General features: G+C 46.6%; 1 protein-coding gene across 1 annotated transcript in view; it reads right to left on the minus strand.

Moving 5' to 3' along the window:
* The window catches only part of KIF5C (kinesin family member 5C), a 187,093-nt gene that overhangs the window by 93,935 nt on the left and 69,956 nt on the right, over positions 1–23,202 (minus strand). Inside the window, exons 2-3 of the mRNA XM_004703832.2 lie at positions 15,484–15,574; positions 6,540–6,613 (exon numbers count right to left, since the gene is read on the minus strand). Of these exons, the coding sequence (XP_004703889.1) occupies positions 6,540–6,613; positions 15,484–15,574 (165 nt within the window). The remainder of the gene's footprint in view (positions 1–6,539; positions 6,614–15,483; positions 15,575–23,202) is intronic.

Consider the following 23,202-nt stretch of genomic DNA (forward strand, 5'->3'; position numbering starts at 1 on the left):
GGTACAGAAAAGAGCTGGAAGCACAGGGAATCCAGGACAGATAAACCCCTCAGGACCAACAATAAGAGTAGTGATACCAGGAGGGTGAGGGGAAGTGGGGGGAGAAAGGGTGAACCAATCACAATGATCTACATATAATCCCCTCCCTGGGGGGTGGATAACAGAAAAGTGGGAGAAGGGAGACATCCGTCAGTGTAAGACATGAAAAAAATTGTAATTTATTAATTATCAAGGATTCATGTGGGAGTGAGGGTGGGGAAAAAATAAAGAGCTGATACCAAGGGCTCAAGTACAGAGAAAATGTTTTGAAATTGATGATGGCAACAAATGTAAAATGCACTTGATACAATGGATGGATGGATGTATTGTGATAAAAGCTGTAAAAGGCCCCAATAAAATGATTTTTAAAATAAATAAATAAAATAAAAAGAAAGAAAGAAAACAGCACTAAATGAATGACTAAGAGTCTCTAACTGGAAATTTTTTAACTGCACAGGCTATTATTATAGACATCTGAGTGGGCTTCAAAAAGTTCGTGGAAAAATGAAATTAAAAGATAAGGGAGTTTTTCCATGAAGTTTTAAGAGCCTCTTCATGGACCAAAATCAGACAGTACGCTTTCAACTGTGGAAACTGTTGGCAGAACTAATATCTATGGTGAAAATGCTGGTCTGGTCTGGTCTTTCTGGTTCAAGCAGAAAACACTCCCCTACCTCCACCCTCCAGCCCACTTTACAAATGCATGATAATCCTTGAACTTCTCTCCCTGGTGGTCCCTGGCCTGAGAAGAATGATTCACCGGCTAAAAATCATTCCTAACTGCCTCTCAACCCGCTTCCCTAGAAGCTTTATCTTCCAATTGATTCCTGGCTTACACAAGGATTGGCATCTCCTGTGTGCCTTTGCTGGGTGATACAGGGCCGTACAGAAGTGGGGCGAGGTATCCCTGCTCCCATCTCAAAATCACATGAGGAGGGAGAAGGACTGGGTTTCCTACTCCAGGAAGCAGTTACACTCTCAGAGACCCACAGAGGGTCATTCTGAGTCAGCTTTGACTCCAGGGCAGTGAGTATTTTGGTTGGGTTTGGGTATTTTTGAGCAGCTGTAGAAATGATGCTCAAATGTATCACACGATTAGCTGTGTGTTGCATGATAAAACTCCTAAATCCAAGCGTGGCAAGGATTTTTATGCCCGTCAACTGAGCCAGCCAACACGATCTCAGCGTGGATGCAGGTGTGTGTTGTGTCCGTGTGTGAGAGAGAAGTGTTCCACTGCTTCTACACGGATGGCCACAGGAACGCAACACACAAGCACACACACAATAAACAGTTCACACAACCAGAGGGCAACAAGCAGTGAATGAGGAGAGCACGAGAGGACGGAGAAGTTCCTTCCCCCGGGGTGATGGCACATGGCATGTAGGAGAGCACAAACCTTGAGCATGAAGCCGAACGGCAGGCTAACCCCCCTGAAGGAGAGGAGAGGAGCGGGAAGTAGCCTCACAATGTGGCAGGCTCTCACAAAGAGCAATGCCTACTGAGAAGAAAGGTTTGACTAGAGGTTGAGGGATGGACTTGATCAACACAGAAATGTGCCATTTCATCATGCTGCTTCGCCCAGAAAACAGAAAGGGGAAGACCTTTTCATAACTCGACCTTGTCTAGTGCTTTCCAAAAAACATTTCCCATTTCTGAATGGCGCCTTCTGGGAGGACTCCGAGTGAAGAAGCAAGACCCAGGCCATTTGCCTCTGAACAAGACTCCTTCCCTTTGTTCCAGTCCGTAGGGTCTCCTCCACCTCCCGGCCCGACTAAGACATTTACAGACCAGACAGTAGGGGTCACTCAGCTCACTAGAGCCCGGCACCCTCAGCCAGGCTCCTTCACCACCGCTGGGCACTGCTGGGAAGCAGACCCTATTCAGGACGGCCCCAGGTTTCCTATTGGGAGGGCGCCTCCCTCCACCTCTAGCCATGAGCTGAAGAGAGTCACGGGAGGACCTCCCAGCAACACACCCTGAACAAAATGGAAGCTTTCTCTTTCTCCTCCACAGCCAGCAGCTCCCGCAGCTCTCCTGCAGGCCGTCCCCGTGAGCAAGGACTTCACAAGCCCCGGCTCTGCGCATTACTGCTGCCTACCAGCTTAGCGCCAACACTGTTAAGCATTTCATGCTCCTTTCTTTTCTTTTTTTCTGAAAATCCTTCTTAAAGGTTCCATCGTGTGAAGCTAATCTTCCCGATTTTATGTAGGCTTATCTGTTTGCTTCCCTTCAATAGAAGGTAATGGAATCACCACTCTATGTCAGACTGAAAAAAAATGGTGAGATTAAAATGAATAACGGCTTTAAAACGTGACTGTCCATTCGGGAGTTAACATTCCCTTTGGAAGCTCACAATGTAGAATTCCAAATGTATGCAATCTTCCTTTCAGGAGCTGTGAGCCCTGCAGGGTGTTTGGGTCTTGTTCTGTTTTGTGGTGTGCATGTCAGGGGCCTGGACTGGTGGCGTGGTGGGTTATGTCTGCAGTGAACTGCTGACCGCAAGGTCAGCAGTTTTAACCCAGTGGTCACTCTGCGGAAGAAAGATGTGGTGAGCTGCTCACACCAAGATGTACAGGCCAGCAAACCCTTGGGGGCAGGTCTGCTCGGCCCTATAGGGTTACTGTGAGTCAGAGTTGACTCCCTAGCCGTTGTGGGTGTTTCTCTTTGTGACTTCTGCCTGGGATGCTTCCTTTCCTTTTCCATCTCAAACATCCCCCTCCTCTTTCCCCATCTCGTAGCACCCCTCAGAAAGCGAAGGATGGTAGATGGTACTGGGAAAGGGCCGACATCTATCCGCACTGCCGCTTCTCATGACTGCAGGCATTGTAAGCAGTATGTCTTCAGAAGTCAAAATAAAGAAGAACAGCTCAGTGCACTCAGTCTTTCAGAACACACGAAGGTGAAGAAGAGTCCACAGAACGTTAGGAGCTGGATGTGTGATCCCTGCAGAACCCATTTCCGGCAGGTCCCCCTGGAGTGGCCAAGGGAGGTAAGCACTGTGGTGCTCCCACCTGGAGGCACAGAGGGGGTGCTGTGGTTGCTCAGACTCCTGGCGGCCACCCCACCGTGGTGAACAATGGAACAAAATTCAATCTGGCCTGGCACCATCTTCAGGATCAATGGCTTTTCTGCATCTAACCCAGGGCACTGGTCTCCCAGCACTATCCCACCAGCCACTGTTGTACTGGAATTCCTAGGGTGTCCATTGACTAATTTTCAGAAGTGGATCACTCGTCTTAGTCTGGAACACCTACTGAAGTGTGTCCACTGGGAGTGACCCTGGTGGTATTTGAAATACTGACCACATACGTAGCTTCCAGCATTACAGCATGATCCAAGCCCCCAGAGTATGACAAACTGGACAGAGAGCTCAAGAGGCTCTGATTTAACAAACAATTTCCAATTTCAGTTTCAAGGAATTGGGGTAGTAGCTCTTGCATCCTTCTAATCTCACATTCCCCAGAAAACATAAGATGTTACCTTGAGGGATGGGTCTTTCATTTAAACTTGATCATTTAAACTTCTGATATTTAGAAAATACCTTATATTTCCCAAAGATGTATTACTTCCAGATCTCAAAACAATCACTCTAGGAAGCACTACCTAAGTTATAGTGAATTGTGTTGCTTTTTTGGGAGCGGTGGGGGTGGGGCAGATATATAAACCAAAAAAGCAAAAACACTCCACCAAGTAAGTGTCAAGTCATCGTGACCCTAATCAGGGCAGAGTAAAACTGCCGGGGAGGGTTTCATCTCATACCCCCTCTGGTGGGTTTGCACCAACAACCTGTGCTTAGCACACGGGAACAGCAGGGGTTCTTCATCTTTGAGGAGATGGGGGTTAGTATATTTTAATATAAAACTTCCCCCAAACCTACAGACTGTTGAATCACCACCTTTCTCGGACATGCTTTCATATGACCTGTAAAGGAGTTGTTGTTTTCTTTGGTTTTGCTTTTCCTAGAATTACCAGAGCAGGTAGGGCTCAGGAAATCTCTACATACAATTTTCAATAGTCTAGGGTTCAGGTAGAGAGCAGACTAGAATCCCAGCACAGGGGTCTCCACTGTGGGCTGTGTGGGGCAGAGCAGATGTGCCAGGAATTGGCCTGCTTGGCCCAGAAGCAGCAGCAAATGGCCCCGGGCTCCTTCTAATCTGTGTGGTCCCTGAACCACTTTGTCTTCAGCAAAATGGGTGACAGTGCGTCACCACCACAGCACTGAGATTCCCCAGAGACACAGCCCACACTTGAAACCGGTGCGAGCCGAACATCAGAGGCTGGAGGATGTGAGTCTGGTGCCTTTGAAATCTCCTCTTCAATAGGAATGATTCATAAGCTAAACCAATTCTGTAGCAGCCATCGCTGTGAGAGTCCCCGGAGGTACCGTAAATGAAAAAACCTAAGCTTAAAGGATTAAAGATTCATTTTACCCTGCTACTTGTAAGCCGAATGCCCTAAACTTCCTCAGTGAAGTTTCTCCTTCACAACACTGTCGCCACCACTGTTGGGTGGGCTCAACCTTTAGAAAAATTATGCAACTCTGAAGGCCTTACAAAGAGCCCTGGCAGTGCTCTAGAAGGTGGGCTGCTAGCTGCAAAGTCAGCAGTTCAAACCCACCAGTTGCTTCGGGGGAGAAAGATGAGGCCTTGTGCTCCCATAAAAATTCATAGGCTAAGAAGCCCTAAGTGATAGGTTTACGGCACCCTGAAGGTTCAGGATGAATCAGGGTTGACTCAGAAGCAGTGAATTTAGTTGGGGTGGCACATGGGCTAGATGTGGGGCTGCTAACCTCAAGCTTGGTCACTCAAGTCCACCAACTGCTCCTCGGAAGAAAGATGAAGCAGCTCCATAAAGATTCACATTTTAGAAATCCTAGAGAGTGTCACTGAGTCAAAACTGACTCATGGGACTGAACTTGAGCTGGGTGTGAGAGGTAAGAATCCAGAGTAAAAGTAGGACTAGCCAATCCCTTTGCAGACATGCCATATGTGGAGGGCACACTCTGACACTGCAGAGATCCATAGCTCACAATGTGGGCTGGGGCCACACCCTCATCTGTCCACCAAAGAGGACCCCTAAACCCAGTGCCAGAGCATCCAGTCCAGCTCGTGATGACCCCGTGTGTGGCAGAGTATCATTGTAATCCACGGGGTTTTCAAGCCTGACTTCTGGGAAGTGGGTCACCAGGCCTTTCCTCTGAGTACCGCCTGGATGGGTTCAAATAGCCAACCTTTCTGTTAGCAGCCAGTATCTTCACCGTTGGCACCACCCAGGAATCCCCCAAAGGTCAGATACATATGACATGAAGCAGGGTGCCGAATGTGGGTTTATATCCACCCACTGTGGGCACAGAATGAACTGGAGTATCCTGGAGAGCCTGCCTGCCCCCCTCCCCCTCAAGACCCCCTGTGCCACCACCAAGCACCATTTGAACACACATTTGCTTCAAGCCCCGCCTTCTACGGGACTGCCATTGTTCCAATCAGTAGGAATGCAAATACAATCAAAATGGAAACAAAACTAAACATTGGTTCAGGTGAACAAGACAATAAAGTTCCCTGATGTACGGAAGCTTGCATATTATGATGAAATTCACCCAGGTTTGCCAGATCCTCAAAATTTGTAAAAATTAGAATGTGTGTAACCATCCCACTTTTAATGTTGCCTATGTGCTTGTTTCTTTGCTTTTTAATCGCTGTGTGGGTCAAAGGGAAATAAGTCTGCAGACTGAATCTAGCCCACAAGCCCACTCTTCTTATTTGGCCTATGGGTTTCTATTTATCCTAAGGAGACTCATCCTGCCAGAAGCCTTCCAGGGAAATGGTTTGCACAATCGGCTTCCTTCAGTTAGCCTGGAATTGGTGTCCCCAAGGACATGCGTACAGCTACTATTGAACTTGTAGGGGATGACTTTTTAATAGGATTTATTGCTTGTGACAAAGCTGTCAACAGAGGATTTGTTTTACAGCTATATATTAAACTGAGGCTTCACGACTCACAACATTCTGAAACAACTCAGCCAAACAAAAAACCGGTAGCCAATGAGTCAATTCTGACTGAGAGCTACCCTCGATAGGCCGAGCGGTTCCTGCGTTGGGTTGTGAGCCGTAAGATCACAAAAGCACCAGCCGCTCCATTGAAGAAAGACGGGGCTTTCTACTCCGATGAAGAGTTCTAGTCGGCAATTCACAGGGGCAGTTCTACCTGTTCTCTAGGGTCACTCTGAGTTGGCATCGGCTCTACGGCCATGAAAGCGAGTGATACAGGTTTCCATGGCTGCAAACAGGAGAAGAGAGTCTCATCTTTCTCCTTTGGCATGACTGGTAGGTTTGATCCACTGGCCTTATGGGTAAGCAGTCCCATGCTTAGTCTAACGGCTCCACCCATCACTGAAATGTAACCATCTCTTTTGCCGTCTCCACTGCTGAGCGAGAAGGTCATGGGAAGCCGGTCCCAGTTAGCCAGCTCAGAGACAGACACCGAGCAGGCTGCACTCTTACCTCCATGGTGTGGGTTTTTCCTGAGGACGTCTGTCCATAGGCAAAGATGGTCCCATTGTAACCCTCAAGGACATCTGTGAGCAAGAAAAGAGCCATTAGAATTCATTCATTGCTTTGACCCTGGGCTGGTTTGGCCCCCTTTCATTTTTCACACAGACAGTACACTTCAGCTCCATCTGCATCCGGAATACCCTTGTGAGGGGCTCCATGGCTCCACAGTTCCAAGGGACCGGCCTTGCTCAGTGCAGCAGACATCCCTGTCTCAGGGAAGGCAGAGATCCTGAGCAGAACACACTCTTTTAAGAAGGCTGCTGAAGACGGCAGACCGTGTAAGACATGACAAAATAATAATAATTCATAAATGATCAAGGGTTCATGAGGGAGGGGGGGGAATGAGGAGCTGAAACCAAGGGTTTAAGCAAAAAGCAAACGTTTTGAGAATGATGAGGGCAACAAATGTACAAATGTGCTTGACACAATAGATGGATTGTGGTAAGAGTTGTGTGAGCCCTCCCAAAAAAATGATTAACAAAAGAAACCCTGAAGGAAGTGGGATATGATGTTACGTTAAAGGGAAGTGGGATATGATGCTACGTTAAAGGGAAACAAAGAAACAAACAAAAAAGAAGACTGCTGGAATTTTCTCCTATATGGTGATCTCTTGAGATTAATCGAGGAGAAAAAGGAAAAGAAAAACAGTAACAACAACACAGGAGCAGTGCCCTGAGCTTCTGGAGTGAGATGAGAAATAGAACTTCTTTCCTGAAGATCTGATGGAAGCTGGCCTAGGCAGGCTCCTTGGGGAGGCTCGAAGGCCACACCAGCGCTACACCGAGCTGGAGGCCGGGGTGGGGCTGGGGGCTGTTCTGTAAAGCAAGCCACAAGGCTACAGTCAAATCAGCCCTGAAACCAGCGGCGCCCTGACTGCAGTGTAATGCCTGTGTTCTCAGGGACTGTGCAGGAGAAAGATGAGGCTTTCTACTCCCGTAAAAAGCAACGGTAGGTCTCTGGAATGCACCGCGGCAGTTCTCCTCGGCCCTATGGGTCCAAATGGACTCGATGGCAGCGAGTTTGGTTTTGGCTTGCTGCTAGCAAAACAGCCCAAGCCCGTCAGCACCAGGAATGCCTTTTCATTACATGATGAACACACTGTGCAGAGCCCCAAGCACCGCAGGCCGTCATCTGTTACATACGGAGACCAGAGGGGGCGGAGGACGGAGGCCACTTTCTGCTGGAGATGATCTGTGGGAACTATTGCAAAGCAGCAGCGGCGATTAAATTATACTTAGTGCTCATTTCCCTCCTGTTTTCCCAGGTTCCTCCTTCATCCACACAAACATTGCTGAAAGGGGAAGAATGCGTAATTAATAGCCTTGACCTGCTGTCTCTGCTTAAGGCGCCCCTGGGGGATACAAGTGGTTAACTCGCGCAAGTAGCAACCGAAAGGCTGGAGGTTCAAGTCCACTCACAGGTATCTCAATAGAAAAGTCTGGTAATCTGTTTCAGCTGGGGCTGGGGGTTAGGGATCAGCCATTGCAAACCCTCTGGAGCACAGTTCTACTCTGACACACCTGGGGTCACCAAAAGTGTGGATAGAGGGAGGCTTTATTTATATGTGCACAAGCCCTGGTGGCGTAGTGGTTACAAGTTGGGCTGTGACCTGCGAGGTCAGCGGTTTGAAACCACCAGCCACTCTTCGGGAGCAAGACAGGGCATTCTACTCCCGTAAACAGTTAGTCTCAGAAGCTCACTGGGGGCAGTTCTTTCCTGTCTTCTGTGGTTGCTAAGAGTTGGCATTAATTTGATGGCAGTAAGTATGGTTTTTGTGGATGTGGATGTGTGTTATAGCCAATCAGCAATTTTGAACCCCTACTTCAAAATAAATTTTGACAACTATTTCTCTCTTTTTCTCTCAGTTTTATGATGCTACTTTGATTTTTATTTTGTTGGTTTTCTAAATTTTGCTTTTAACGCACATTTGGCTGATCCGAGGTGGTTAGGAGTGTAAACTTGGATCAGAAATAAAATAGAATTTTCCTTTAGGATGCTAAAAAGGAAAATAAGTGGCAGAATTTTATTTTTTTTAATCCTAGCTGTAGTCAAGAGTTTGTATGCAGCTATATTGAGAGGGACAAAGAGGAGAAAGAGAATATTCACACGTATCAGATTTCTGGTCATGGTTTCCCTGGTAACGCTGAGAAGCAAAAACCAGAAGACAGGGGAAGGGTCGGAGGTTCAAGCTTCAGTTTTCACAACAACCCACTTGCTCAGAGATGATGCCTGAGGTCTGCAGGCGTTGACCCTCACACTACCATGACTACTGTGTGTGTAAGACCGCAGGTAAAGTGGTGTGTATGTATTTGTCTACAAATAGTAGCCTGTATATTTTAAACCCCATATCCCTACCCCAAACAACTCCCGACAACCGGGATATCAGCCACATCCATGGCACTATGTGCTAGCTGCCATGCAGAAGGCTCCTGGTGCATGACAACTTCACGTACCACAGGACAAAACCAAGGCTCAGCCCTTTGCTGCATCCATGATCTGATCTGTGTCACCAGGGGGGTTTTCACTGACTGACTTTCAGAACCAGATTGCAAGCTCTTTTGTCCTAGTCTGCGTTTGTCTGGAAGCTGCACTGAAACCGATCCAGCATTATAGCTCCGGGCAAGCCTCCATTGACAGAGGGCTGTGGGCAGAGCAGAGAGCAGGGGGTACACTGGCTGGGGATCAAACCCAGGTCCCTGCATGAAAGCTGAGCACTCTACCATTGCCCCAACCCTGCCTCACATTTACAGCACTAAAGCTTCTGCTGACATTAGAAATTAAGCATCTCCCCCCAAACCTGAATGAGGGTGAAGAGAAGAGAGAGACCCTCTGAAGCCCTCTGGGGCCATTAGTCCACATGGAGCCGGTGCTAGGGAAGCTGGGGCTACAAGAAGGAGCCCTGCTGCGCCTTGTGGAAAGGTTGAAACCCTGACTCCAGGCCACCACCCTGCAAATGCCCCTGCCCCTCAGAAGGGGGCTCTCAGCAACCCACCACCCCCTAGAGGAAAATCAGCTCAGAGCCTGTGCTCGGCTAACAGGAAACAGGACCAGCATCCTCTCCCAGTAAGCCACGGGCCAGGCACCGGGAGGCCCTTCAGGTGAGTAGGGATTGGACCACATGGTCCAATGGCAGGTCTCCAGGCAGAATCTACTCAATGAACAGAATGCGCAGCTCTGCTAAACCCTGACGAGTCGCTTCTCACCACATGCGCAGGTGAAGGACTGGGCTGCATAGGGGAGGCGAGAGCAACGTGTTGGCATCGCTCGTTTGGGACCAAGTTGCCCAGGTACATACACAGGGCAGTACTTGGAGGATCCTGTGTCCAGCGGCTGTTTCAACATAGAGCAGAGCATGGTTTTTAGTTTCCGTTTGCTTATTCATTTGGGGGTCTCTTTTTGCTTTTTTCTTGTTCAAGAAATGAGGGGGCCATGAAAGATCCCAATCCAACCAATATTACAATATTTATAACCCTGATAGAATGAGTTCATTGTAAGAAAACCTCTCTTCTGGTATTCAAGGCTCCATAGACCTGATGTCGCCCTCTATCTACTCAATTCTGAATTAGAAACTAACTTTAATAGAAACCACTTGTCCAGCCCCGTGTTCTCTCTTTTCTTTCCAACTCCATTTTAAGTAGGGGCAGGGGGGGGGGGCAGGGGGAAAGCTATGTTTTATTTTCAACAGAGAGGGGAAAAAAGGAAGGAAGCAGAGCTTCCAGGGGCTGCAATGCTGGGTCAGAGGGACTGCTGAGCATCATGCTGAACCACCACAACCACCCCCACCCGGACTCAACCCTGCCCTCTAAAAGGGTGCTTTCAGCCTGGGCCTGAGGAAACCATTTGTTTCCGTCTCTGCCCTCCTCAGAGTCAGCAAACCAGCCCCCCTGTGAGACGGAAGCTGTCTTTGTGATGGGGTCTGGGGTGATGTCAGCTCAGCTCCCACCACAGCCAGCACGCCACCACCATCACAGTTCCGACCACCAGCCAAACCCCCTGGAGAGGTGCCACTCCAGGTGGGAAGAGCCTTCTTGTCTCCCAAGAGGATAAGAGCGGTGAGGAGAGAGAGGTGGAATACTTGAAAAGACATTTTGTCTCCCGTTGCAGATTCAGAAGCCAAGTTTTCAGCCGTAGCTCGTCCTCAGTTCCGAGAGCAGGTTTTGCTTGAGCAGAAAAGCTCTGGCCAGGGGGTAGTTGGGCGAGGACGGAGCCACAACCTATGCCAGGGTTCCTGAGGAGGCGGCTGCCCCCTGTGGGTTTCTGAGGCTGTAAATCTTTAGGAGAGCAGGAAGCCTTCTCTCTCTCCCCAAGGGCAACCGGTGACCTTGTGGTTAGCAGCCCAGTGTGTAACCCAGATCTGCTCCTATCGTGCTAGACCGCAAACCCTTCTTCAATAGCTCCCCTTAGTCTTCAGGATAAAGGCCGCTGGATTTCCATCAAACTCTGATCCACCCTCACTTGTCAAGCCTTACCTTCATCCGTGCACCCTCGTATCTCTTGGAGTTGCCCAAACACACCATATAACTCCTAGATTTAGACTTTTGTTTGGCTAGTCCCTTAACCCAGACGGCTCTGCTAGGTCCTACAGTCCTCTTCCATGATGCCTTTTTTCATTCTCCACTCTCTCGCCATCCACTAGAAAAACAAACACAGGATAAACTCCCTCCCATCGAGTCCACTCTGACTTACAGCAAGTCTAAAGGGCCAAGTAGAACTGCCCCTTTGGGGTCCCAAGAGTGTGTAAAATCTTATGGGAACAAACAGTCTCATCTTTCTCGTGAGGATTCGAACTGCTGACCCAGCAGTTAGCAGCCCCAATACCACTGTGCCACAAGGGCTCCTTCTATCCAGCAGCATCAATATAAAATGATATTCTTCTGTGCCCCCAGAGTTTTCACACACTACTCTTTAAAGCACATGTCTACATGCATTATAATTTCCATTGTGTCTACCTCCTACCCTGGGCTCGACACTTGGTCTTAGGTATCTTAGTGATCCAACCTCTAGCTGTAATAACTACACGTTCAGTACTTAATGAAACCCACTGTCACTGAGTTGATTCGGAATCACAGTGTTCTTGCATTGGGCTCCCAAGATTTTACACCATAAACCTTTATGGGAGCAGAAAGCCCCTCATCTTTCTCAGGTGGAGTGGCTGGTAGGTTTGAACCACTGAACTTGCCCAATACCTAACCACAGCACTACTGAGTTCCTTTCAGCACTTGAGACTCTTAAATATAAATAACTGTTTTTCAAACCCAAATGAGCGGAGCTTAAAAAAACTAAAATTGGAAAATAAGAAACAACCGCTCGAGCATGTAGCTCAGCGGTTCTCAACCTGTGGGTCCTGACCCCTTTGGGGGTCGAACGACCCTTTCACAGGTGTCGCCCGATTCATAACAGGAGCAAGATGACAGTTATGAAGTAGCGAAGAAAATCCTTTTATGGTTGGGGGGTCACCACACCATGAGGAACTGTATGAAAGGCATTCGGAGGGTTGAGAGCCACTGGTGGAGGTTGTCCACACCTGGCTCATTTGGACGGGAAAATGCAGCATCTATAGGCGGGGTCACAGCCACTGGGACTGGAACAATGGCAACCAGTGACCAGGGTGCTAATTGTGAGGTGCCTTCCTATTTACCACGCCGGTAGTCCCAAACCGCACAAACTCCCCTAGGGGAAAAAAATGAAGGGGACTTTTCCAGGCTCTTACAAAAAACACACAGCAGGTGCAGACGGGAGCGTGGGAAACGACGGGACTCCCAGTCAAACTTTGGAAACATTAAAGAAATCGTAGGAGACAAAGCACAAACAGAGCCTCCCGACTGGTCCTCCACATGATCATGAGTCACAAGGGCAATGGGGCCTTCAGGAGTTGATGATGCCATTTTGGGGCCTCTAGAAAGAAAAAAAGAAATGTCCCCCTACGGCCTCCTCCTATTCCTCATGTAAAGAGCACCACAGGGCGAGCGGCCTGAGCTTTCCTCCGTCATCTCTTTCCGAGGAGTTCTTGCTCACAGGCCTACATTTCACCTTGCTGATGCAGGAGTGCACAGCCACGCCCCTCGCATGCGAACCGTACAAGCTTTAAAGGGCAAAGCAGGCCTCCTCCTCATTTCTCTAGTGATTTCTCTGTAAGGGAAGATAAGGTACCCAGTATTGTGACCCTGTAGTCTGCTCCTATCACCTGTATGGCGCTGCAACAAGTCAGAGCCGCGCTCTCTTCTGATTGGTGCTCTCCGTGGCTCACCCCAGGACTGGGTCTCAACGTCTCACGGAGCAAAACTTCATGAGACTCATGCCGGCATTTCCTCGCGCAGGAAAACCCAGGCGCTTTCGGGGGAGCAAACATCATCGGGGAATGAAGACTCCACGTTTATGGTGATGGTTTGTGAGCCACAGAACGCTGTGAAATGGAATTCAGACATCCTATTTCTCAGGTCAGCTTAGAAGAGGTGAGTGCCTACTTAGGGCCCCTATGCTTCGCCCCAAAAACTCCCAACCAAATTCACTGACATTGAGTCAATTCTGACCTGTGGCCACCCTATAGGGCAGGAAGAACTGCCCCTATAGGTTTCCAACACGACAGCTCTTCACAGGGTAGACAGCCTCGACTTTCTCCCGCAGAGCCACTGGTGGTTTAGAACTGCTGACCTTGCAGTTAGCAGCCCAATGTGTCACCACAACACCACCGGGCCTCCTGGTAAAGCGTGCAGTAAATGCTTTGGGGTTCTGATCCATAGCTCCTTTGTCAGACGTAGATCACTCAGTCTGAGACACCTCTGGGTGGGCATGAACCATCCACCTCTGGGTTAGCAGTCAAGCGAGTACCCCACAGGGACTTCTCTGAGAAGGAGGTGGGGAGAGGAAATGTGGAAAACGCTGGCTCCAAGGTGATTAGCCTCACTGAGATGAAAATAAGAGAGAGTCTGATACTAGAGGACCAGGGAGTTGAGTAGCAGCAAACCAAAAAAGATTTGCTCAGGATTCTAAAGGTGGAAAATATGTCTGGGTAGAAAGAGACACAAATGAGTCACAGTAGAGAGAAAACAAAAAATCACCACCAGGTACAGACTCATCCTATGAATTCCACAAGAGCTCCGCTTCAGACATGTTCCCCTCTCCCACGTTCGACAGTAGCCTGCCTGTGAAGACCTTCCACATTAATGACCGTGTGGAATGTGAAGAACCACACAACTCAGCATGGAACACTGCGTTCTCACGGTGTCTCCCACTCAGGTGTCCGGGTCAGAACCGAATCGAACAGATGTTCCCACGGCTGGGTTTCTTGAATTTCAAATCGCTCGGTTAGCCAGCTCAGCTCCAAAAAACAAGTCGATCAAACATGGCGAGGAGGAGGCTGACTCTCTCAGTTTGGTCTAGTTTGATTTTCTATCTTTCTTGTATTGCTCTGCAAAGCCACCACTACTTTGAAAGGTGGCAGCATGGAGACATTCGACAGCACCGTGGCCACGTGCCCATTCAAATCTGAAGTGGAGGATTTGAGAGATGAAAAGCGAAGTGGTGGGAGATGCCCCCCAGCTCGGTCCAGATGGTGAGCTCCAAAATGCGAGTGCCAATCTGCCCCTGATTTGAAAGGGCAGGTGGAAAAATGTGAAATTGCCCCATCCCCTGTGCTTATTCTGACATCAATCCTCCTGGGCCAAGGCCAGTCCCGGAGAACAGGACTAATTTTGAAGGCTCACCTGGAGGGTGGGGGCTACCTCTTTGGAGGAACAAATGTCAGGATATGGGTGAGATGCTGAAAGTAGGTTAGAGGAAAGTACTGAATGAGGGATGCTGAGTAGTAAAAAAAGCCACACACAAAAAGAAAGCCCAGCACAGGGCACACGGTAATGTGATTTTATGATGCTATAGAAAGTTCTGTAGAAAAATTTGCACACGTCCGTTTTCTTTTTGTGAGGTACTAGCACAGAGGAGACTTACACAAAATGAGCCCGCCCAAAAATGCACCATTAGAATATCAGAAATCATAACGTTCTCCTTTACAGTGGAAGAGAAGTCCTCTGCGGGCAGCCCCGGGGCCGGCCTGTTAATTTGTGGTGCTGTGGTGGCTTGCATGTGACTAGGACGCCGGTCCCTGGAGAAGGACGTCCCGTTTGGTAAAGCGGAGGGGCCGCGAAGGAGAGGAAGGCTCTCAAGAGGATGGATCGACACGATAGCTGCAAAAAAGGCTCAGGCATAGGAACAACTGTGAGGAAGAGGCAGGACCGGGCGGTGCTTCATCCTGTTGTACGTACTAAAGACAGGAATGGACTGATGGCACGCAACAACAACAACAACATGCTGGGGGCAGCTATGTCCCAGGATTTCAGATATGCCCGCAGGATCACCAACCATGGATAAGGAAGAGCGGTGCATGCAGACGAAGATAGACTAGGAAGAAAGGTCTGGTGATTGCTTCCAAAATCAGTCCATGAAAGCCATGTGAACCACATAAGGATACTGTCTGATTTTGTGTGCCAATGATTAAACACTCTGCAGGACCAGGTAGCATTTGATTCTGTTATGCCTGGAGTCACTGTGAGTCAGAACCACTCCCAGCAACTCACACCGCCTGCAGCAGCATTTTACAACCATTCCAGCAATACCAGATGTCGTTCAGCTCATGTGACTATTCCACTTCTAGACGGCAGAACAATTGCTGCCAGAAAGGGAGCGAAGAAAGAACTCACCTTGGAAAAGAGGGGTCCAGAGGCTTAATGTAACTTGACGGACACCGCATAGGAAGTCAGGGCCAAAGCCATAATTCAATGTTTCCAATTAGCGAGCCTCTGCTTACAGCCAAGGCACATTGATTTCTCAGCTGCGAGTGTCACTTAATGTTTTCAATTACTCTGAAAGGCCCAGGAGGAAATAAAGAAAGAGCACTTACCTTTGACAATTTGCTTCGCACACGCATTGTAAACCTGCTCTTGGGTAGTGTTGGGAGGTAGCACTCTGTCGAAGACATATGGTTTCCCTTGCTGGAAAAGAAAGACAGAAGAAGGAGAGGGGCTAAGCAAACACATAGACGGCTAGGCCCAAAGGGGAACAGAAGATACGGTTATTAGTAGGTAGACCCTATTCTTTCAAGCAATTCCTTATGAGGAGGAGGGAATTTTTACAGCATGAATCCTGCATACATTGTGTGCCTTCAGGTGGGCTTAGAATCTAAGAGCCCTCTGCGCCACCACCACTCCAAACGCTTTTTAATTAAAAGGTTATTTTCTGATGAAAGTCAGCTGGTTCTTTATTCTGCCCTTCGGACAAACACGGACTGAGCGCGTACACTGAGGATGGCAGTGGACTGGAGGCTGAAACAAATCAGAATGCAATCCTGCCCTCCTCGAAGCGTAAGCTTGAGTGGGGCAGAAAGTTTAAAAGGAAGGAAACCAAGCCAGAAGAAAATGCAAACAGCTTAAAGTAAAAGAATGGGACAATGGAGATAATAGGGAGGTCAAGGAAGACCTCGCTAAAGAAATAACATTTAAAGTGGCCTTTTAAAGGACTGAGGCATAAAAAGCAGAGGAAGAGCCTTCCAGGCAGACAGGAAAGGATGAGGCGGAGGCGGGGGCGGGGTGGGGGGGTGAGTCCAAGGCACTGGAGCCTTGTAGCAGATGAGCTGGGAAAGGGAATCAGAAGCCGGCTCATACAAAGTCGGCCTGCAGTCTACTTTCTAAAATCAGTCCTTCAGAGTGCTGTGGATTATCAGGGGCTGATCCTGCATCAACCCTGGGGACGCTGCAGGGCCAGGCAGAGCTTCCTTCCACTGTGCGTGTGGGCGCCAAGGGCTGGGAGCTGACTGCAGGGCAGCTAACAAGGACAACCGCATAGCTTTGTAGAGAAGGCAGGTGTGCCGAAAAGAGTCCCAAGCACTCTCTTCCACGTGTTTCACTGGTTCTGAAATAAAGCGGGTGCTGCTTCTGTGTCTCCGGGTGATTTCCCCAGGTGTGGGGTTTGGGGATTGGGCTCAGTTCAAGGAAGCAGCTGGTACTGAGGAGAGCGCTCCCACGGAGCCCGATGAGTCCTGAGCCCAATCACTCAAGGTTCACAAGATGGACTGAACAGTTACATGCCCAGTACGGCACTGAGCACCAGGTGTAGGTGGCAAACAGGCAGACACAGCCTATGTCCTCCACAAACCTGCCCTAACAGCATCTCTGCCACCCTGCCTTTCTCATGGCCCCATCCACTGAGCCTGCCTTTCATCTGCCTGTTATCCAAGCTGCACACAGGAGGCCTGAAGAAGACAAGAGAAGGGAGAACAAAGGCCAGCCCCAAGCGGCCCCCCCCCCCCCCCCCTCGCTCTGGCCACCAGGAACTGCCCAAGGACGGCCTGCCTCCTCACAAAGATAACTGCTCACAAGGAATGCAAGGACAAGGCTTGTTACATCCCAGAACCTTCACGCAAAAATAAGTACACAGCTGCCAAGCTGGCTTAACTCACAGACCAGGGCTGAAGAGAAGGTTGTGTTTGAGTTTCTTGTTTGAAAATGGGTTTGAGCCAAATAGGCAGGTGAGCTATCTCCAACTCTTAGGAAAATGGAGAGCGTGGAATTTCTGCTTTGTCTTGTGTTACTACTCTGCAAAGCAGCAGAACCACGGTTGTCTGGATGATGCCCATCTACGTCATGCTGATGCTTTGTTCCCAGCGCGTCTCATCCATTTAGTGGATCAAGTATTTGGCTGAATTACCAAGAGACTATTTCTCACCACAATTTACTGCCAATGCTCACCCTCCTACATTCTTATTAGTTTTATGTAATTCGAGTAAATGTTGCGAGGGTAAAAGGGAAAGAGTCAACATTTACAGAGTTTCCTTAAGTATTTGCCATCCATCACATCTTCTGAGAAGAATATGTAGCTTTGGTTAATTAAAAACAAATGCACTCCCCCCCACCCCCCTACGTGATGAAAATCACCAGAATAAACCATGTTTATATTACTATCATGCTTGTGACTTTAGAAAAAATGCAATTAATATGGGGAGGTGAGGGGGTGGTAATCTATTACATAATAGTATATGATACAAAAGTTTGCCAATCCATTAAAAATATTTATGATAGTGCCTTTCAGGGATGGGTGTGTGTCTGTGCGTGTGCACGAAGAACTCCCTACTCATTTAAATAATGATTAAATATCATTTGTCAAGTGACAAAGAGACAGTGCAAAAATTTTCCAGAACCTGGAATTCACAGACAAACAGAAGTTCTCTTCAAGTCATGACTGGCTTCATTTTGAGGAAAGATAAACTTTAGAAAACAAAATATTATGAAATCTACCTTAGGAAGACTAAAACCTTAACAGATGAAGCAGTCAGAGATAGCAACCGTCTTATGTTCCTTTCATGGATTGGGCTGTTTGTAGACTTTTATCTGAGGTAAAGCTTAAAGGTATGGAAAAGACAATCGTATTTAGTGACTTCGTTTGTCAACGTCTTGATGTGGCCAGGAGACAGGCCAGCTGTACATTCAGATGTAGAAGAAGATATCTACTATTCTGCATCCTTGGTAATAGTATGAAACACTAAGCATCAGTCTCTGCTCTTAACTCTTCCTTCTACTCAAAAAACTCCCACCACAGGTCATTCTCTGGCTTCCTCCTTGTTATCACAACTCAAATGTCTCTTCTTTGGGGGGCTCCTGTGATCTTTACTATAGTAGCCCCACCCGCCATGGAATTGCTCACTATCACATTAGCTTAGTAGGCTTGCTCTTCAACAGTTATTCTGCCAATCAAATGAACACTATCAGAAAAGCATGTAATTACCTAAGGTAGATGTCATCAAACCTCTAACTGGATGAAGGCAATTCTGCTGCAGTGTGTGGAGGGCATTTGGAGTGGACCCACACATGCCACACAGAACGCCTGAAAACAAAGTCCCCCAGCTTTGTCGTAGAGCCCCCACGTAGAGCAGTGCAACTGAAATTAATAACTTACCAGGATCACGTACAAAAAATAACAGCAGATGGTGCTTACATTTTACAGTTAAAAAAAAATCAAGCCACTAGAATTCCTATAAACTAAGAGCCAAATGTCTGAACCAAAGGGCCTGCCTATTAATACATTTGACCCCTTACCCAACAACCAGTCTGGAGGGAATATTCCTCTGGGAGATGAAAGAAAGCAAAAGATGGGTTAAAAGAGAGGCACCATGGAAGATGTTAGAGATATTGAAATTAATTCTGCTAAGGAATTATCAAGAGCAACGTCTAAGACCAACCAAGAGTTGTGATGAAACGTTGCCAATGATTTGACTATAATGTTTTTTTTCTACCTTTAACAAGAACGACATATTTTTAAATATGAAAGGGAAAATAAAAGACAAATTCCAGAGAGGTTCAAACTTGCTTTTGGAATTCTCTTCAGAGACGGAGGGGTGTTTAGAAGAGGAACTAACAGTTGAGAACAGTTATTAACTCTTTTCCCCGGATCTTCTCAGTTGCAGGTGTTTCGTGTGAATTCCCTCCTGAAAATGCAGGAGAGGACGAGTCCTTTCAGACTCTACTGACCACCATTCACCACTATCACCAACCACTATGCTGAAGATCTTTTTCTATATCATCTAAAAAGCGAAAGAAAACCAAACCAAAAAATAGAGTCAATTCTGACTTTTCATGGTGTTGTTGAGATTAACACACTAGAGAACATAGCAATGCAGCGGTGTCTACGTGAACCATCGAGAGACCCTCGCTGTGTTCTTCCAGCTGTGCAATCATTCTCACCCTCTTGTTCGGAGTTGTTCCTCCTCCGTGAACAGAAACGCGATGCCACCTAGGGTTCTTGTCTAATCCTTCAAGTTGCTGTTGTCAATTCGGTACCATATAAGAGCTTCGTACCCAAGACAGCTTTCTCCACTAGTTAAGCTTATTTAGTTTTAAGAAAGCTTCAGAGGATGTATTTAAGGTTCAAAGTTCATCTCAGGGCAACAGTTTCAGGGTTCATCAAACCTTCATGGTGGCAGGAAGCCTACAGTCCATGAGAATTTGAAAATCTTTTCTGCATTTCCCTCACGTTGACCAAGAATTTTCTGTAGAATCTTTGATCAAATTGTTCTGTAATGGTAGCAGTGTAGCCTCCAGTTCTTCTGGTCTCAAGGCAAAAAAGGGAGTTGTTCATGTAGGCAATTAGCTACAGAATCCACATTTTCCTTCTCTTATTGACTCTCCTTCTAGTGTGCTCCAGGTAAAAGAGACCAGTTGTACCAGGAGCGCTGCTTGCAAACTTTTAAGACCCCCGGCACTATGCATTAAACTAAGGAGAACAGAAGCACTAAGCCGACCCGAATATCAGCTGAGGCACCTAATTTTACCATAAACACTGCATTAAAAATGTGCTGAAAAACTCGATTTATACACGAGTATACACAGTGACTGGGATGCCCCATGAAACCATGACCCTAAATCTCCAAACCAAGAAACCAAATCCCATGAAGTGTTTGGTTGTAAGCAGCCTCACTATCTACTTGTTGTTGTTGTAAATTTATCTGCCACTCAACTTTTACTAATTCAACTAAGGAGCCCTGGTATCATAGTGGTTATGCACTAGCTGTTAACCAGAAGTTTGGCAGTTCAAAACCACCTGCCGCTCTGAGGGAGAAAGACAGGGCTTTCTACTGCCGTAAGAGTTAGTCTCAGAAACTCACAGAAGCATTTCTATCCTGTGCTAAAAGGTCACTGTGAGTGGGCATTCATCGTGTGACTTTTGGGGTTTTTTTGTTTCTTGGGAGGTTTTGTTTATTTGTTTGTTTACAGCTTACTAAAAGCAATTATAATAATCAACTGTGCAACTCGTCTTTTAAAGAATGCAGTATTTCTCTCAGGGTTAAATCTCCCCCCTTTTCCATCCCTTCCCACTCCTGGTAACCAATAAGTAACTTCGTTCTCTATAGAGTTGCCTTTTCCTTGTCTTTTTATGTAAGTGAGGTCATACAACATCTGTCCTTTTGTGAGTGACTTCATTCACTCAACATACTCTCTTCCAGCTACATCCACATTGCAGCATCGCAGCGATATTAAGACTTCATTTCTCCTACTGGATGAATATGATATCACTGTATAAATCCATGCAGTACATTTTGTTTATCCATTCAGCTGCTGACGGGCGTTTAGTGTGTTTCCATCCTTGGGCTATTATGAATAGTGCTGCAATGAGCATGAGTGTTGAACATTAGAGTTTTGTGTCTCTGCTTTCAAATCTTTGGGGTATAGACCTACGAGTGGAAATGCTGGGTCAGCTGACAGTTCTAGTTTTAGTTTCTTATGAGAAACCACCATACTGCTTTCTACAATTGCAATTTATAGTGCATTCTCACTAACAATCGATAAGGTTCCACTGACCCACTTCACTGATATTTGTTATTTTCAATTTTGTCACTGTTATTGTGATTTGTTTGTTTTACAATTTTTTTTATAAATTAGCTGGGGGGGGAGTTACATTTCAGGTCATCAGCTCTGTATTGAACAGTTGAAACTACTAATCAAACCCCTCCCCCAGTTGTTACTCTTCACTGGGTCCTTGATTTCTCTCCTCCCACTTGTAGACTATCTTCCATTTCACCCAAGTTAGCACCCATCAACAATCTAGCCCATTGCATTATCTTCTCTCCCTTATCCTCCTCTCTCCCTCTCACCCTTTGGCAAATTCCAACATCTGTTCCCTTTGGTATGAAAGTCTTCATCTTAATCCCCCCTCATATCAGCGGTCTCAAATTTGTCCTGTCTGGCTAATTTCATTCAGCATATTCTCTGGGTCCATCCATGTCATGAGGTACGTCCTGGTTTTATCATTTGGGTTTTTTTCCCCACATCGGTTATATTGGAACATAATTTACAAATCATACAATTGAGTTGTTCAATCATATCAAGGGGAATTGTACAATTGCTACCACACCTATTTTAGAGCATTCCCCCTGACCCCACCCCCATGGTTAAATCATCTTTAAGCCTTTAAGACCCCAGATGCTATATCTTTTGATAGCCAGGCACCCTCAGCTTTCTTCGCCACATTTGCTTATGTACCCATCTTTTCCTTTCTTTCTTTTTGTTTTAAATTATTTTATTGGGGCTAGTACAATTCTTATCACAGTCCATACATACATCCATTGAGTCAAGTACATGTGTACATTTGTTGCCCTCATCATTCTCAAAACATTTGCTTCTACTTTAGCCCTTAATATCAGTTGCTCATTTTCCCCCTCCCTCCCCAGCGCCCCCTCCCTCATGAACCCTTCGTAATTCATAAATTATTATAGTTTTGTCATAAGTTACACTGTCCCATGTCTCCCTCTGCCCTCTTCTCTGCGGTCCATCCCCCAGGGAGGAGGCTATACTTAGATTCTTGTAATTGGTTACCCATCTTTTTCTTATTGAGGTTTTTGTAGATTTTAGAAATCCGTGCTTTGGTGGGTCACTGTCAATATTTCCCCCCAATCTGTGGGTTCTCTTTTAACTCTTTTGATGAAATCATCTGAAATACATACAAGTCTTAATTTTAACAGGACCCCATCATTTATTTTGTCATATAGTGGGTGTTCTTTGTGTGTGTGTGTTGTTATGTTAGCTAGCCTAGGGAGAGCAAAACAGTATCTCATGTGATTTTCACTTGCACCTCTGAGGACTAATAATGCTGCACATATTTCCATGTGTTTGGTAGCCATTTGCATGTCCTCTTTTCTAAAATGTCTATTCAAGTTCTTTGTCCATTTTATGATTGGGTTGCCATTTTGTCGAAAAGTTGTCGGTGTTTTATATACATATTGCCTACTAGATTCTTGTTGAATATATGATAGCTAGTTGCTTTTGTTTTCATTTTTTGTAAAGCATTTGATGGAAGTAACTTTTTCATTGTTATCAGGTCCCAGTTATTTGTTTTGTCTTTTGCTATGTGTGCTTTTTTATTATTCTTAATTTGGATAATCCATTGTTGAAAGCTTGACCAGACTAGTTGCTTCTGCTTTTTCTTCCAAGAATCTTATCACTTCAGTTTGCCCACTTGAGTCTGATCCATTTTACATTTGCTTTTGTGTATGGTATGAGACATGGACCCTGTTTCATTTTTCTGCATATGGAAATCCAATCTTCCCAGCACCATTTTTTTCCAGACACTACTTTCTCCCATTTACAGATTGTCAATAGTTGGCTATTCAGAAGTAGATGGCCAGTCCTTTCTTCTGAGGCACCTCTGCATGAATTTGAATCTCCAATCTTTCAGCTGGCAGCCAAGTGCTTTAACCATTGCATCATCAGACACTCCACTTGATCAAAAGGTGGGAGTGGGAATCCCCGTTCTACAAGCTGGAAAACTACAGCACAGCCACAATACTAAGTCCATGGTTTGGTGGGAACTAACTTTAAGGCTCTGATGACAAATGCTCTTCCCAGTGCTGTTTCTCAATGGACCTTATAATATTTGTAAAAGCCAGGACACACAAAAGAGCATATCCTAAGGTCAATATGAAAGACAGAAGCAAATGGAGCTAGGAAGTAAGAAAAGAGGCCTCACCCACTGAAACCTATAGCCATCAAGAAAGTAGCAGCCATCAAGTTGAATCTGACATGAAACTCTTAGAAAAAAAAAAAAAGCGAAATAGATCTATGAGCCTACATTTATA

The sequence above is a fragment of the Echinops telfairi genome, unplaced genomic scaffold (genome assembly GCF_000313985.2).
Source record: "Echinops telfairi isolate 266 unplaced genomic scaffold, ASM31398v2 ScPeMD7_4;HRSCAF=17, whole genome shotgun sequence".
Lineage (NCBI taxonomy): Eukaryota > Metazoa > Chordata > Mammalia > Afrosoricida > Tenrecidae > Echinops > Echinops telfairi.